The sequence below is a fragment of the Camelus dromedarius genome, chromosome 10 (assembly GCF_036321535.1).
Source record: "Camelus dromedarius isolate mCamDro1 chromosome 10, mCamDro1.pat, whole genome shotgun sequence".
Lineage (NCBI taxonomy): Eukaryota > Metazoa > Chordata > Mammalia > Artiodactyla > Camelidae > Camelus > Camelus dromedarius.
The window spans coordinates 72,271,105-72,287,313 of NC_087445.1; the positions used below are offsets into that span (position 1 = coordinate 72,271,105).

At 48.9% G+C, this 16,209-nt stretch overlaps 1 protein-coding gene across 6 annotated transcripts in view; it reads left to right on the forward strand.

The window, feature by feature from the left end:
* The window catches only part of ODF2 (outer dense fiber of sperm tails 2), a 33,374-nt gene extending 17,357 nt beyond the window's left edge, over positions 1-16,017 (forward strand). For 5 of the 6 annotated variants that reach the window (XM_031450587.2, XM_031450588.2, XM_031450589.2 and 2 more), the window contains 13 exons: positions 1,334-1,405; positions 2,560-2,631; positions 2,753-2,869; positions 3,492-3,677; positions 4,175-4,284; positions 5,943-6,078; positions 8,286-8,396; positions 8,555-8,659; positions 9,708-9,866; positions 11,205-11,305; positions 12,811-12,973; positions 13,399-13,524; positions 13,959-16,017. In XM_031450587.2, the coding sequence (XP_031306447.1) occupies positions 1,334-1,405; positions 2,560-2,631; positions 2,753-2,869; positions 3,492-3,677; positions 4,175-4,284; positions 5,943-6,078; positions 8,286-8,396; positions 8,555-8,659; positions 9,708-9,866; positions 11,205-11,305; positions 12,811-12,973; positions 13,399-13,524; positions 13,959-14,147 (1,647 nt within the window). In that variant the 3' untranslated portion in view covers positions 14,148-16,017. The remainder of the gene's footprint in view (positions 1-1,333; positions 1,406-2,559; positions 2,632-2,752; positions 2,870-3,491; positions 3,678-4,174; positions 4,285-5,942; positions 6,079-8,285; positions 8,397-8,554; positions 8,660-9,707; positions 9,867-11,204; positions 11,306-12,810; positions 12,974-13,398; positions 13,525-13,958) is intronic. The other variant, XM_031450590.2, reaches the window with a different exon arrangement.
* The last annotated feature ends 192 nt before the right edge of the window (positions 16,018-16,209 follow it).

The window sequence follows — 16,209 nt, forward strand, 5'->3', positions numbered from 1 at the left end:
CCCTGGAGGGTCAGAGGGCATGGCCTGTCAGACAGAGTAGCTTCAGACTCTGGGTCCCTGGCCTAGGCTTTTGTCTTGTGTTCATCTCCTCTTGTTGCTGGAGAAACCACAATGCTGTCTTCTTTTAGTTCCTAGGTCCCTAGGAAACTTTGGGACCAGGGAGCCCTTTTCTCTTGGCCTATGAAGGGGACCTGTGGGATTAAAAGGGAAAGGAGGGGGTGAGCCTCCTTCTAGGGACACTTTGTCCAGGGCCCCAGGAAGAATAACAGAAATGGCTCACAAAGACACAGCCCCGTGTGAAAGTGGCAAGGGTGTGACAGGCAGTCCAGGCGAGAGGAAACTCAAATGGCTAATAAACATATGAGTAATTAGAGAAATGCAAATTAAAACAGCAGGAGTCATTCTGGCAAAGACTGGCAACAGGCAGAGGTTGGCTTCTGCCCCGTGTGCTCACGTCCTGCTTGTGGCCCTGTGAGTCGGTGCAGGCATTTTGCAGGGCATTTCAGCTGCCACAGATCAAAAACCTTCTGTCCAGCCATTCTTCCTCTTAATATCAACCCTAGAGAGACACTTAATGCATGCCCAGCAATGTCCATTGCTGCATTGTTTACAGCTGCAAGACGTGGGAACAGCCTTAATGCCCAGAGGTTATGGGGAGAGGTTGAAAATGCAGTGACATTTTAGAGACAGAAAGCGGATGAGTTGTTGCGGGTGGTTGGGGGGAGGCGCAAACAGAGACTGGGACTCCTTGACAGGTGCAGGGTTTCCTTTTAGAGCGATGAAAAAATTCTGGAACTAGATAGTAGGGATGGATAATAGGCAAATGTACCATATGCCACTGAATTTTACACTGAAAAATGGTTAAAATGGCAAGGCTTATGTTATAAATATTTTACCACAATTAAAAAAAATAATGTAATATACCAAAAAACATTGAATTGTACATTTTATCAGAATTTATATCTCAGTAAATCTGTTTAGAAAAATCCAGTTATAGCACAAAAACACAGTATGATACCATTTTAGTAAAATTATACATTAATCCCTTCCCACCCCTCATCCCACAAAAGATCCTTCTCTAGGTGTAGCTGTGTTTACAGGCATAGAGTAAGGGTGGGCAGGACAGTCACCAAACTCCTAACAGTAGGATGGGGTTTGGAGGTTGGGAGTAAGGGAGGCTTTAGCTTTACTGGTGTTTAAAATTTATAATGATAATGTCACTTGTCACTTCTATAGTTAGAAATACAACTTTTGGAAAAGGAACAGGATCTAGAGGATGTACACATCTCGGTTTATTGCTTAATGAGTTGGGTCTCCCTGCCTTCTCTTGAAGGATTCTGAAAAGCTGATGGAGCAACAAGGAGCACTACTGAAACGGCTGGCGGAGGCAGACTCTGAAAAAGCGGTAACACACAGCGCCCCCTGCCTGCTCCATGGCGTTATAGGTGACAGCACAGAGGTGCTGAGTGGCGGCGGGCGGGCCGGAGCCCTGGAACTCTGACATCTCTTCGAATCTTAGTTTCATGATCTGTAAAATCATGAAACGGATGTCCCCTGTCCCTCCTGTTCTGCTGGGCTTGTCTAGCTGATCATTTGAGAGCCTGAACCACCAAGCTGGACACCAGCCTGACGGATGCTGCTGATGATGATAGATTTATAAATCATCAGAGTCTTTTACCTGAATTTCCGTATTTGTTTTATGCTGCAACAATTCCAGTTCTCCCCAGGAATCTCTCCCAAAGCAGAATGTTCCAAAGTCTGTTCCATGGAACCCTAAGTTCCTCAAGATGTTAATGGGTACAAGAAACAAAAGGAGGACCAGAAATTGACACAACATTGTAAACTGACTATACGTCAATAAAAATATACATATACAAAAAAAATTTTTTTAAATAGAAACAAAAGGAGGGATTGACCTATGACCAAATAAATTTGAGAAACTGTTGCCCAGCCTGAACAAGTTCAACAGACCTGTTGGAGCTTTTGATGTGTTAATGCCTGAGTCTCCAAGAGAGAGAAGGAAACAGAGACCATGGTTCCCAAGGTTTGACACTTGGCCCTCGGTGCCTGGCCGAACATCACCGTGGGAAATTCAGCACTCATGGTGATAATGCCTAAATCCGCATTCCCAGCTTGAGAGCTTTGTCAAATTATGATACATCATCAAATTGAAACAGTAAGGTGCTGTTTCAAGAGCTGTAGAAAATTTAATCACACTATGGTAAACGTGGGATTATAGGTTATAGAACAAAATATGTATGTGACTTCATAACATGTGTTAATAGTGGTTTTCTCTGCGTGGAGGATTATGGGGATTTCTTAGCATTCTGTGTGTGTGTGTGTGTCAGTGTTTCACATAATTAACATGACTTTATTGTAAATTATTTTTAAAAGCTGTGATACAGATGTTAGGTGCTTCCTGCCAGGGTCTCTGTGACAAGGGCCGATGTACTTGGGGCTTGAGCCCTGGTGGCCAGGCACTCACGGGAGTGTTTGTCCTCCCTGGCCTGGACCCCCTCGCCCTTCCAGGGAGCTCATGGCAGTGTGTGTTCTCTCCAGCGCCTGCTATTACTGCTGCAAGACAAGGACAAGGAGGTGGAAGAGCTCCTCCAGGAAATACAATGTGAGAAGGTACCATCCCTGACAGTTGCTTCTCCTCATGAGCCAATAGAGTTTCGTGGAAAGAATGCGCTCTGGAATTGGAGAGCTGGGTTCAAATTCTAGCTCTCTCACTTTCTCCATCTCTCCAAAGGCTCAAGCGAAGACAGCATCTGAGCTTTCAAAGTCCATGGAGTCCATGCGTGGGCATTTGCAGGCACAGCTTCGGTGCAAAGAGGCAGAGAACAGTCGCCTGTGCATGCAGATCAAGGTACCTGCTGGCCCCACAGGTGGGGAAGGGAGGGGGCGGGGCCTGGTGGTCCAAGGGCAGGTTTTGCCCCAAAGCTTTATGGGGCCGCTGCTGCCAAAGCACTCGTGCCTCAGAGAGTCTCTGGGCCAGTGGCAAGAGCAGTGGGTCCTGGGGGTCTTGGGTGCCCTTCCCAGCAGTGACCAGTTCGGTGCCATACCCCTGAGCCAATCACTTAATCTCTTAGGTCTTCAGTTCTCCTGACTACCATGGGGAGGGGGGAGCTCGGATGCAGCATGTAAGCCAGGGACTTCTGAAGTCGTAACTCTGTTGAGAAACTGAGGAATATCTCTGACCACCATGCTGGGAGTTCAAGGAAGGATTCCAGAAGAGTTCTGTCCTAACACTAAGAGCCAATGGGTTCAGTAATCGGAGAGGTGCTATGGGGACCTGGAAGGGCCCTCAGCTCTGGGCTGCACTGGCGGAACCCTAAGCCCCCACACAGTTAACCTGTTTTCTCTCTCTCATTCCTTCTTTTTGCTGGCCCCCTTTTCCCCTCTCCTGTCTGCCTGGCCTACCCCTGGCCCTCCTTTTCTCCCTCACCCTTGTCCCTTCCTCCACCTGCTCCCTGGCCATCCTTGCCCAGAACCTGGAGCGCAGTGGAAACCAGCACAAGGCGGAAGTGGAGGCCATCATGGAGCAGCTGAAGGAACTGAAGCAGAAGGGAGAACGGGACAAAGAGTCGTTGAAGAAGGCCATCCGAGCCCAGAAGGAACGAGCGGAGAAGAGTGAGGAATACGCGGAACAGCTGCACGTACAACTTGCCGACAAGGTAGCAGGAGGGCTGGCAGTGGAGGCGGGGCGGTTGGTAGGTGGGCAGCGGATAGGTGGTCTGGGTGGGTGGAGGTGAAAGCTGAGCAGAGGTGGCTGGGCAAATGGAGGGAAAGACGGCAGTGGAAAAAGGGTGGGTGAGCTGTAGGATGGATGGCTGGATGGAGGAGAGGTGGGGGTGGTAAATGGTAAAAGGATAGTGACGGGGGTGGGCGGCCGGCTGGAGATGGTTGGAGGGCTGGCTTGGGGGACAATTAACTGCATCGATATTGTGGGAGGGACAATGGTTAAGGAAAGGTTTGCAGTCCGGGTGCATGTGATGCTGGAAGTTGAAAAGCAACATCTGGGCTCCTGCTTCGCTCCCAGTGCGTCTAGAAAGGAACGCAGGAGTGCAGTTTAAGTTATCAGGGCGAGGGGTGCCGGGGTGACCCAGCCCCCAGCTCCCTGGGCCTCAGCGCTGGCACCAGGCTGACGCGGCCTGTTGTCCCTTGTTCCCAGGATCTTTATGTCGCTGAAGCTTTATCTACTCTGGAATCATGGAGGAGCCGCTACAACCAAGTTGTGAAAGACAAGGGGGACCTTGAGCTGGAAATCATTGTCCTGAACGAGTACGTCTGTGTTAGAAGAGGGCGTGTGGGCCGACTGGGGAAGGGGGTGTCACTCACACGGCTGCCATTTGGTCTCCTCTGGTCAGAGCTGCATTGGACTGAGCTTGGGCGGCCCTGACATGGGCTTTCTGATTAGACCCGGGGTCCTGGCTCCAGCCACCAGCCTAGGGGCCTACCCTCCTGGCAGGCACTGTGCAGGGGCCAGGCTTCTCTGCTCACACCTGGGCCTGACTCTAGCATCTGGGCCTGAACTGGGCCCCAGCCTGCCCAGCATGGGAAATGGGAACAGGGATGCTGGGATCCCCATTCCTGTTCTTAGAGGGTGTGGCAGCTGATGGTCCCTGTGTCTTCTCTTAGTTGTTTTCCCACCAGTCAGTAGGTCAGAAGCATGGCCTGGGAGCAGGGGGCAAAAATGGCCTCCAGTTGTAGGTGGCTGAACTTACATCCTTCTTCCCACTGGTGAACTGTCAACAGTGACCATTCGGACATTCTCAGTGTCAGCTATATTCATGTGTTCATTCATTTTGAATAAATTCAAACATATTTATTGAGCATCTGTGGCTCTACATTGGCCTTGAGGGTTAACAGCAGTAAAAAGACAAATGCGTCCCCTGCCCCCATGGGGTTAACCCTGAATTCTAGTGGAAGAGACAGAGCTACAGAGACCTGGACTCCCTGGGCTAAGGACAGGTTGCAGAAGAGCTAACTTAGTGTCCAGGTCAGGAACGTCTTGTCTGAGGAATGCCTTTTGCTGTATTTGCCTCAGTTGGCAAACATATACTGAGAACTTGTTATACGCTGGGCCCTGTACCCGGAGCTACCCTCAGGGGGTTCTCTGTCTAGTTGGAGACAACAGATAATTAAGGCAGAAGGATATGTGGTACAGATGAGAGGGAGCCGGGAAGTCATGCCCTGAGGAGGGATATCTGAATTGGGTTTTTTAAGGTGAGTAGGAGTTTGCCGGCAAAACAGTATGACGTATTTGCTTGGGCCTGGTCAGTGCTCAGTACATATATGCTGAACGGTGGACTGTAACTTATCAATATTGAGAGCACTTACTGTGCACAGGACCTGTGGTGGATCTGCAGTCAAGAGCCCAATGCTTCTCTGAAGCCGCAGTCTCTGTTCTTGGATTATAGCCCTGCCGAGGGCCTGAGGGTGGGGGAAGGGAGCGAGGGCAGGGGAGGCATGTGTCTCCCTTGGGGCAGATGGAACCCCAGTGTGATATGTGTATAGGGGAGATGGATGCCTGGGGCATCCCTGACCACAGAGCCTGGGAGTTCTGTCCTAACTTCAATTCCTGATGGGCTGAGACAGCCAGGGCGTGCAATGGGGAGCTGGCAAGGGACTGCGTCTCTGGTCCTTGTCTTCAGGGAGTGTCTCAGCCTCGTGGGACCATCAGAACAGAGAAGCCTTCTTGGAAGGGGTGGTATAGGAGACAAATTTTAAAGGCTGTTAGACAAAGTGGGACACCTGGGAATGCCCCAAGTGGCCATGGCAGAACAGCTGCTTCTCAGGGTGAAGACTGGGGAGCAGGTAGGGTGCCTGCAGGAGGGGCACGACCTGGGTAAGGACCCATGGCCCCAGTGCACACAAAGACCCAGGCTACCCACGATCTGTGTAAGTGATGCTGTCTGCTTCATTTTGTGACTTTCCAGCCGGGTGACAGATCTTGTAAACCAACAACAAACCTTGGAGGAGAAGATGCGGGAAGACCGGGACAGCCTGGTGGAGAGACTACACCGGCAGACTGCCGAGTATTCTGCATTTAAACTGGAGAATGAGAGGCTGAAGGTCTGTCATGAAGGCCGGGACCGGGCAGTTGGGTGGAGCAGTGAGGTTGACGGCTGGGCACTCCTGCCTGGGCCCCAGAAATGACCACGAGTTCTTCAGAGGGCCTGACAGCAACAACGTGATTATAAAGGGGTGCTCTGGAGTTAAAAAGACCCAGATTCAAGTCCTGACTCTGCTTCTTAAAGCTGCAGGGCCTGAACAAGGTGTCTCCTCCTTTGTTGCTGCCGTTTCCTTAGTGGGAGGAAATGAGGTCCTTGTAAGAATGTGGTAATAATGCATGTGAAATGCTTAACGTGACACTCAGCCTGTGCACATGAGATAGGCCTGACTTTGAGTTTAACATTGACTCTCCTGGGGCAGCCTAGGCCCCTTCTATTACATTCATTAATTCTCACTTTAGTCTCCCAATAATGCAATTACCATCTCTACTTTATAGAATAAGGACACTGAGACTTGGAGGGGAGGGAAGTGAAGTTGCTTGCCAAGATTTGGCCCTTGGGAGTTGGGATTTGAGCCTGAGTCCGACGCTGGGGCTGTAATCACTAGCTCTTAACCACTTGCTCCGCACCCTCCCAACATGCCAGGGGCATGAGGCCCCCAAACAGAGGTTGACATAGCAGAGCCAGGGTTGAGCTTGGTTTTTAACTGATCTGGGTAGGAACATCTAGGTTTGTTGTTGTTGTTGTTTTTAAGTTGATTTTAGTTTGTTTAAGTAAGATTGATTTTAAGGAAGTGTACCACAGAAATGTTCACAAATGAACATACTTTGTCCATCAATCACCCTGATTAAACCTCAGTAGCCCCATGACCTCGCCTAGTTGCAAATGCTCCCCTACCAAGGGGACCATTATCCTGACTTCTGACGCCACAGATTAGTTTGCCTGGTTTTGAACTTTGTGCCTGGCTTTTATGGCTTTTACTCCATATTATGTTTATGAAAGTTATCCACGTCGTGTGTGGCAGTTTATCATTACAAACTGTACAAATATACCCCGAAGTGTTTATCCGTCTTACTGTTGATGGACATTTGGGTTGTAGAACATCTTTGTACCTCTTTTGGTGCACGTATCTGGTGTATTTTTTCACAAGTTCTGTATCTTGAAGTAGAAATGCCAGGTCACCAGGTGGTATACATAAATTCAGCTTTGGCAGGCGTCACCAAACAGTAAAGTAGTTGTACAGGTTTCCACTCCCACCCAGGGCTATGGGACAAATCTGCTCCATGTCTCCTCACCAACACTTGGTATTGTCCGTCTTTTTACTTTTAGCCACTCTGGCCGGAGCGTGGTAGTGTCTCATTTGTCGTAGTCCAGTTGTTGGATAAGTGAAAGACAGTCTCCGCCTCTGACAGTTAGCTGGGGGATTGGTTGCAGTATGGAATATCTGTGTGGTGAAATACATTGTGGTTATTGAAAATGATGTTTGTGGAAGTGTATTTTCCTAGATATTATAAAGGTAAAACATGCTCATAGTAAAAGTTGAAAACGTTACAGAAATGTAAACAGAAGTGAAGGTTTCTATTAACCTTAGGTGTGTATTTTTCCAGTTTCTTCCCCTGATATCAACATATATGTTCAAACATATGCACATCCATGCATCCATCCATTATTCCACAGCTAGCTTTTTTCATTGAGCCACATTTCATGTGTATCTTTTTAGGTCTATTTTTCTTTTTTTGGCTATATGTCTTTCTGTTAAGTCATTGTGTTCTATTTTATTGAGGTACCATGATTTATTTTGTCCCATCTGCTAAAGTGAGCATTTGGGTTGAAGGAGAACATTTAGTGATGGGAGAAGTAGTTCGCAACATACTTGTTAATTGAAAAAGTACACTGCAGAGCAGTAAGTACAATATAATCCCATTCCTGTCGGAAAAACTGTCTACACAGCTATCCACGGAGAGCCGTATACTAGGGCATCATGCATCAGGATTCATTTTTCTTGGTTTTATCTCCATTTTCTTTAATGATTAGGTATTGCTTTTGTAATAAGAACAAAAACCCACAGGAATCTCTTATGTGCATCTACATTCACTTGGGTTGGTAACATCAGGAGTCTTGCCTTGGTGCCTCTCTGAGGAAAACTGCTGGCGTGGGTTTGAGTAGGTGGGGCTTCCCTTTGCTGGCCCCTTGGAGTAGGAGCTGGAGTTGGGGTGGCCACCTGCTCCAGGCCCTTCCTGCTGGTTACCCACGAGCCGCCCCTTCCAGGCCAGCTTCGCCCCCATGGAGGACAAACTCAACCAGGCACACATCGAAGTTCAGCAGCTGAAGGCATCGGTTAAGAACTATGAGGGGATGATTGACAACTATAAGAGTCAGGTAGGCCTCTCAGGTGCCATGGCCCTGCCAGGGAAGCGCCTCCCTGCGGGCTGGGAGATTAACCACAGTCCTCCCCCCGGGAAGGGTTGGGTGAGGAAGATGTTTTTCGCCAAAACTTGGCTCTGCCCAGGATGGCCTGATGCTTTGTTGGTCCCTAGGTGATGAAGACCAGATTGGAGGCTGATGAAGTGGCTGCCCAGCTAGAGCGCTGTGACAAAGAGAACAAGATCCTTAAAGATGAGATGAACAAAGAGATTGAAGCGGTACTGCCCCCCTGCCTCGCCTCCTTTCCCTGCCCAGTTCCGTGTCTGTCAGTCTGTCCCTCTTGTTTGTCATGGACCCTCTATGATGTGGACAACAAAGATTCATGAATTTTCTTACCGCTGGGCCCGTCCACTCTACTGTATACGCACCCTCTCCTTCCTTATTGCATCTCTTCTCTCGTGCTTCCTCTTTCTCTTTCTCCTGGTTTCCTCCCTTCTTCATTTTCCTTTTTTAAAAAAAAAACCCTCTCCCCTGCTTGGAGCATCCAAATGGATTCAGATCCACAGATCTGTCAGATCTGAGGTGTGCCTATTTCATTCTATGTGGTGTCTTTATTTTGTGCCAGCCATAAAATATGCCTCCTGTCCCCTTCCCCAAGAGCCTTATTCTTCTAGAGATGGCTTGGCTCACTAGAAGCAAAGGGATCCTCTTAATAGTGACCTTGGAGATGGACTGAGTCCAGGCTCAGCCATTAACCTGTTGCACAGCCTTGGGCAACTCACTGCCCCACGCTAGTCCTCAGGCTCCATGTTAATACGAGGAAGGACTAAGACCAGATAGCTGATTGTTTTTCCTCTGACCTCGAGCATTGTGATGGCCTTCCAATGGGCTTTGGAGTTAGACTAGACTTGAATCCTGGCTCTAGCAGTTTCTAGCTGAGGGACCTTGGGCCCATGATCCTTTGATCCTTAGTGTCCTTATATGGGGACAACAGCACCTATTTTATAGGTTGTTACATGAATTCAGTGAGTTATTCAGAGAGCCCATAGCACAATGCTTGGGTCCTGCTGTTTGCTACGTGGTTGCCATTGTTATTCAATGACTAAAGGAGCAGCAGGCTCAAGTGGCAAGTCAGGGCCAAGTGCATCCCCAAGAGAACAGCTAGACACCCTCAGTGGCCTGCAGGGAGGCCACACTTCTGCCCAAGGATCTTGTAGGATCGTCTTCTGGGGACCCAGCATAGCCCTGCCCTAACTCCAAAAGACTCTGCCTGGCCCTCCAGCAGCCAGGCCTGTCCCAGCTGTGGACTCTTCTCTCCCACCCCAGGCACGGAGGCAGTTCCAGTCCCAGCTGGCTGACCTGCAGCAGCTGCCTGACATCCTCAAGATCACGGAGGCTAAGCTGGCAGAGTGCCAAGACCAGCTGCAGGGCTACGAGAGGAAGAACATCGACCTCACAGCCATCATATCAGACCTGCGCAGCCGGGTAAGGGACTGGCAGAAAGGGTCCCACGAACTGGCCCGAGCAGGGGCCCGCTTACCAAGATGAGCTGCACGCCCCCCCAAGGGAGGACCACTTCCTTTTCCTTGGCTGCCGCTTTCTGAAAGGAGTGAGCTATCATCAGTGCTGTGAAATAAAAGTCTGGTGTGCCAAATGCCTTGTGTTTGCACAAAGTGATTGTAGTCAATAGGAGCCGCCACTCGCTTGTAGCTCCTGGGCCCTCCTGCCCTCGCCCCTCCCCGAGAGCTCCACGTCTCCGCCGGCCTCTGCCCTTCACGCTCCGCTGCTGTCCTCCTCCCTGCAGCCACAGACGGGAGATGCCAGCAGACACCAAGCCATAGGCTTTCTTTTTCCATCTTTTTCTTGTTTTAGCTGCCTTTCCCTAGTCTTAACTGATCCGTTGCCTGAGCTTCCGTCCTGAAAAAGGGCTTCCTTTCTCCCAGAAGCCATCTGCCTCTGGGTTACTGGCACCAAGCCTACGGTGTCTAAGAAATTACATGCCTCTCATTTGCACTGTGCCCTTGGGCAAGACCCTTCCCCTCTCTTGACCTGCTTCCCTGTAGTAACAATACAAGTAGTTACCTTTTTTGATCACATGTTCTGTGCTCTAGCATTCTCTCAGTTCTCCCAGGAACTTTGTGAGGGGTCTCATTCTCCCCATTTTAAAGAAAGCAGCCCAGGGCAGAGAGGGGGGGAGTAATTTCCTGAGGTCACAGAGCTAATATTTGTAAACAGGGCTTGGAACCCAGTCAGCTCTGTCTGGTTCCTGAGCCCATGTTCTCAGTACTCTGAAATCATATGCCCTCTCTTGAACCTGAGCATTCTCAGGGCCTTTCAGGCCCAGATATCTGAGGCTTCTGCAGAAAGCAACCTGGATAACTTCTCAAACTTGCCAGCCTGAAAGACTCAATAGATTTCCTGTGGCCTTGCCTGCATTCGTCCCCAGTTAAGATGAATGAAATCGGCAGTCCCACCAACATCCTTGGTAAAGCTCCGTGGTGTGTCACATGGGCCAGCTAGGCCTGCCGTCTGCTTCTGCCTTCTCATGTCTGCCCAGATCCCACTGAGTGACCTCTCCTGTTCAAGAGAGTCACTGTGGCTCTTCAGGATCGAAGCTGGCCTCTCTCGTTGTGGGGAATCAGTCCTGGGGGCTGGGCCTAACCTGTCCCTGCTCTCCTCTCTCCTCCAGGTTGTGCGTTGAGACTTGGATGCCTGCTGAGGGCAGCGTGCCTCTCTCCTGGGTGTGGATGACAGGTCCTAGGGTGAAGGGAGGGCTGTACTGGGAAGTTCTTCATAAACCAGTCTGTGTTCCTGTCATTTTAGATCGAACATCAGGGGGACAAGCTGGAGATGGCGAGAGAGAAACATCAGGCCTCCCAGAAGGAAAATAAACAGCTGAGTCTGAAGGTGGATGAACTGGAGAGGTTAGAGGCACTTGGTAGCATCTCTGTCCTCTTCCTAGGACCTGAGCCTTTCAGCCACTTAGCTGCTTTGGGCTTAGTGTGCTGAAGTGTTTGAGGGACTCAAGGCCCTGGAAGGTACTAGGCAGACCTCAGAGGAAAAGCTGCTTCCATTGCAGTGGTAAGCATTGTGGGAGAGAGGAAGGTGGTCTCTGGCCAGGATTGGATGCTCTGTAACAGTGTGATAGAGGTCAGACCACTCATGGGCACCACCTATCAGAAAGGCATGCTTCATCCAAGCAAACCAGCAGAGCTAGGATGCTGCAATGGGGGGGGCGTTCCCCCAATTCTGCTCTTTGTTCCCGATCATCCCAAGACCTTTCTGATCTCTTATCTGTTACTTACGGAGACTGTTGGAGTCAGTCAGATGAAGAGTACACCTTTTGGAATCCAAAGCCCTGGCCTTGGGTCCCAACTTGGCCATGTAACCTACATTGTGACCTTGAGCAAATCATTTCACTCTTTCAAACCTGTTTCCTCATCTTAAGAAAGGGATCAAGGTAGGGGTAACAATCCAGCTCACGGGGTTATTGTGAGTCTTCAGTGAGATAATCCTCAAAGGGTTTAAGCACATTGCCTGGCAGTACAAAAATGTGCATTATATGTTAGTATATATGAGTTGGTGTTATCCCAATTTTAGATATGAGGAAACTGAACTTGGGGGGAGGTTAAGTGACTTGCCCAAGGTCACACAGCTGGTACTTGGCAAAGCTGTGATTTAGACTTTCTTCCTCCAGAGCTTTTAGCATCTGTATATTGAAGGCTGGAGCCTTAGTTTCAGAGATGGGAGGCTGCAACTGGCCCAGGTGGCTCATGCAGCCTGCTGGCAGGGGCTTGAAGCAGGTGGTCTCCCCTGGGCTCCACCTCTGCTCTGCTGGCCTTGAAGATGCAGCTGGATTCAGCAGGACTTGCAGAGTTCCTTTAATTGGAAGGTGTTCTGGAATTGCAGCGGGGGACCACGTGTGCACACAGGATGGTCGCTGCTGCCCCATGGTGATGTTGAGTGGTCCAGCTGAAGTCTCTTTGCTGAGGGAGGCAGCAGTGGACAGAAGAAGCTGTGTGGGCATGAGTTGTGGTGACAGACCTGCCGGCTGTGCTGACCTTGAGCCAATGGCTTCACATCTCTGTGGCTCGGTTTCTTCACCTGTGAAGTGGGGAGAATGATGGAGCCCACCTTCCTGAGCTGCAGGTTGCCGTATTACATGTGATGACATGCACATTTAGCACAGTGCACAGTCAGTCTGTGCTCGCTTCTCCCACTCTTCATACAGTTCTCTGACCACCTGCTCCTGCTGACATTTCCTTGCTGCCTTGCTGATCAGCAGATTCCTTTGGTTTATTCCTGTTTTTCCTTGGAGAGTTCCTTGGTGTGATGAGAACCCCTGTCCAGTGTGGCTGGCAGCTCCCTGACCGTGTGGAACAGGACAGGTAGGGGGATGAGCAGGATCTAATTGAATGCTTTCACCTAGGAAACTGGAGGCGACCAGTGCCCAGAATATCGAGTTCCTACAGGTGATTGCCAAGAGGGAGGAGGCAATCCACCAGTCCCAGCTGCGACTGGAGGAGAAAACACGGGAATGTGGGTCCCTGGCAAGGCAGTTGGAGAGCGCCATTGAAGATGCCAGGCGGCAGGTCAGTTTTGAATTTATTACTAACTAGCTTTATGTCTTTGGGCAAGTTGCCCAGCCTCTCTGAGCCTATCTCCCCATCTGAAAAATGGGTACATCATAGTAGTACCTGCCTCATGAATCATAAGGATTAAATAAGCAATTATTATAAAGAATTACAATTGTTCTTTTAATTACTGCCTGCGTGGGCCTCAGACAGGTTTACCACATCCTAGGTGATGACTCATGGAGCATTGGCAAAGGGCAGATAAAGCTGCATTGTACAAGTTGTCCCCATGGTTAGCTCCCACCCTGAGGCTCCAGAGAACTTTCCACGGTGACATGCAAGTGTCATCTGCAAGACCAGTTAGTGGGAGCAGCCCAGCCTGCTCTTTACCAGGCGTTCCCCTTGTCGGGTGAGCCAGCCCCACCTCTGTCCCTTTTGGGCAGGTGGAACAAACCAAGGAGCATGCAGCCTCCAAGGAGCGAGCAGCCCAGAACAAAATCCTGGACCTTGAGACCCAGCTGAGCAGGACCAAAACTGAACTCAGCCAGCTTCGGCGGAGCCGGGATGATGTGAGTCAGGCTGGAGATAGGGGAGCAGACAAGAAGGGAGTGGGTGGAGATTTTAGCTTCCTGGGGCCTGCAGGGCAAAGTGTTTTGTTTTTATGAATATGACATAGTTTTATTTTTCTCTCATCACTTTCCCGCCCCTTCAGACTATCCCAGGCCGATCCCCCTTGTTTATTCACAGCTTTTAAGACAGCATGTACCATAAAATTCACTCACTTAAATTGTACAATAACAGTGGTTTTTAATATATTCAGAGTTGTGAAGTTATCATGACAATCTAGGTTTAGAATATTTTCAGGAAGAAAATTACCCATTAGCAGTCACTCCCATTGCCCTGCCCTGAACCCCTGGCAACCACTCGTAAAGTCTCTGTTGCTATGCGTTTGTCTGTACTGGACATTACGCACTCTTGGCCCTGGCTCTGTTCCTCCCCCTAGGCTGACCGCCGCTACCAGAGCCGGCTGCAAGACCTGAAAGACCGCCTGGAGCAGTCGGAGAGCACCAATCGCAGCATGCAGAACTATGTCCAGTTCCTCAAGTCATCCTACGCCAATGTGTTTGGGGACGGTGCCTACACTACCTACCTGACCAGCTCTCCCATCCGCTCCCGATCTCCTCCTGCCTAAGGCCACCACTCTTGGGCTAGGAGCTCAGATGGATGCCGTGGGAACTAGGGCGTGGCTAAGCCATACCTGGAAAGCCTGTTGGTTTTCCTCTCTCTTCCAGTGATGAAGTATGTTCGGGATCTTGTCTTAGCTACTAGCTCCAGAAAAGTGCCGAAGGTAGCGGGGAATGAAGCAGGACATACTTAATTCTCTCCTCTCTGACAGAGTTGCCTGATGGAAGTTTTTTAATTACCCTGACAGGCCTTAAATCTACTACCATTAGGATCAGAATTTAACTCACCATGACTTTGCTCATTCCTCCCGAGAGAATGTTCGTATTGGACTTTCCCTCCAGTCCCCTTACAGCGCCCCTCCTTTGAGGACCCTCTCTTGGGTTTTCTCTGACCTGAATGAGCAGGAGCTGTTAGCCAGAGACCGTCACCGCACCTCCTGAGCACATTCACTTGCTGTTTTCCTTATTTCACAGGTACGGTGTCTTCCCCAAGGTGCTCCCCTCCCAAGCCCAGTGGAAACCTCTCATGGCCAAGTGTCCATGAGGCCACTTGGGCTCACAGTAGACACTTGAGGGCTTATGTCCACTTGCCCTCATAAAAGTCGATTCCCAATCTCATTTATTTTTGTTTCTCTTTGCCAGGTTTCTATCTATGGAATGCATTTATTCTTGGAAAATGTGTGTTGTTTTACAAAAAGTTTTTATAATCTTATTTAAGGCTCCATTGGATGACTTCTTTACCCACCACCACCCCTCTTCTAAGAATGATTCAGTAAAGTGCTGCAGGAGAGCCAGTAAACATTTTTAAAGGACTTGGTGAATGGAACATAAGACTTTTCATTTTATTTTGGCCCAGTTGGCTCTTTCTCCCTTGTGTGCTTTCACTTATAATCCCATGAAAGGCCTGGAGGAGACACTGTAAGGCACTGCTCAGTGTTTGAGGGCCAACTACTTTAGCTGTTAGGAGGAAGATGGGATGTGTATGTATTACTATTTTTTAAACGTTAATTGGTTTCTAAATGATAAGATTATGAGCTATTTTTGTTCTCTTCACATTTTCCTGTATTTAAAAGAAAGAACAACAAATTCTTCAGAGAGAAGAGAACAAATTTGGTACTGTGCTGAACCCCAACCTTTTCATTCTAGCTGGTATTGGCCTTCCGGGTGGCCATCCAATCCAGTCTTCCCTCGGCCACTCTAACCCAAGTTCAGAACTCTAGAGAATTCTCCTGAGTCCTCAAAAGCAGTGGGTCCCCACCCAGGCACCTGGATTTCACTACCAGAACCGCCCTCCCCCTGCCCCAATTGTGGAGACACTTGTAGTTTCCAGCTTTCAATTTGGCCAGGGAAGGTCACTGAAATAACAACTACTACCAGCTACCATTGCCACAAAACCAAGCCTGTTTTCACACCCTTAACGTAAATGAACTTGAACTTTCATACAGTGTATGAAAGATCTTCCTAAGAAAGACAGTTGGCAAACTTACACCAATGTGCATACTTTGCTGTATAACTCATTACTCTTACTTCTGTCAAACTAACAAATACCTCCTCAGTGCAGAGCACTGCTATTTATAATGCTGGTATAGGAAACACCTCTCCGGGTCCATTGCTTGGATTCTTCCAACAACATTCTATTTTTCTTTGTAAAATATTGTATTACAAAAAGTCCAGAGAGTTTGTGAAAAATGAAAAATGTTTATACTGATTCAAACTACAGAGTTTTCCTTTGGCTTCAAACTGAGATCTCATGAAATAGGCAAAAAAGGGTAGAAAGTTAAAGGGTCCTAGTTAAAGCTGATCCCGGGCAATGGTGAATCTTCGATTTATTGAGGTATAATTCACATACCATAAAATTCACCCTTTTAAACTGTGTAATTCAGTGTTTTTTTCAGTATAGTCAAAGTTGTGCACCAGCCACCATTATCTCATTCTTGAACATTTTCATCACCCCCAAATGAAACATATCCATTAGTAGCCACTCCCCATCCCCCTCCCACCAGCCCCTGCAACCACTAATAAAGTCTCTATCTCCAGCTTTGTCACTGGACATTTCACATAAATGAAATC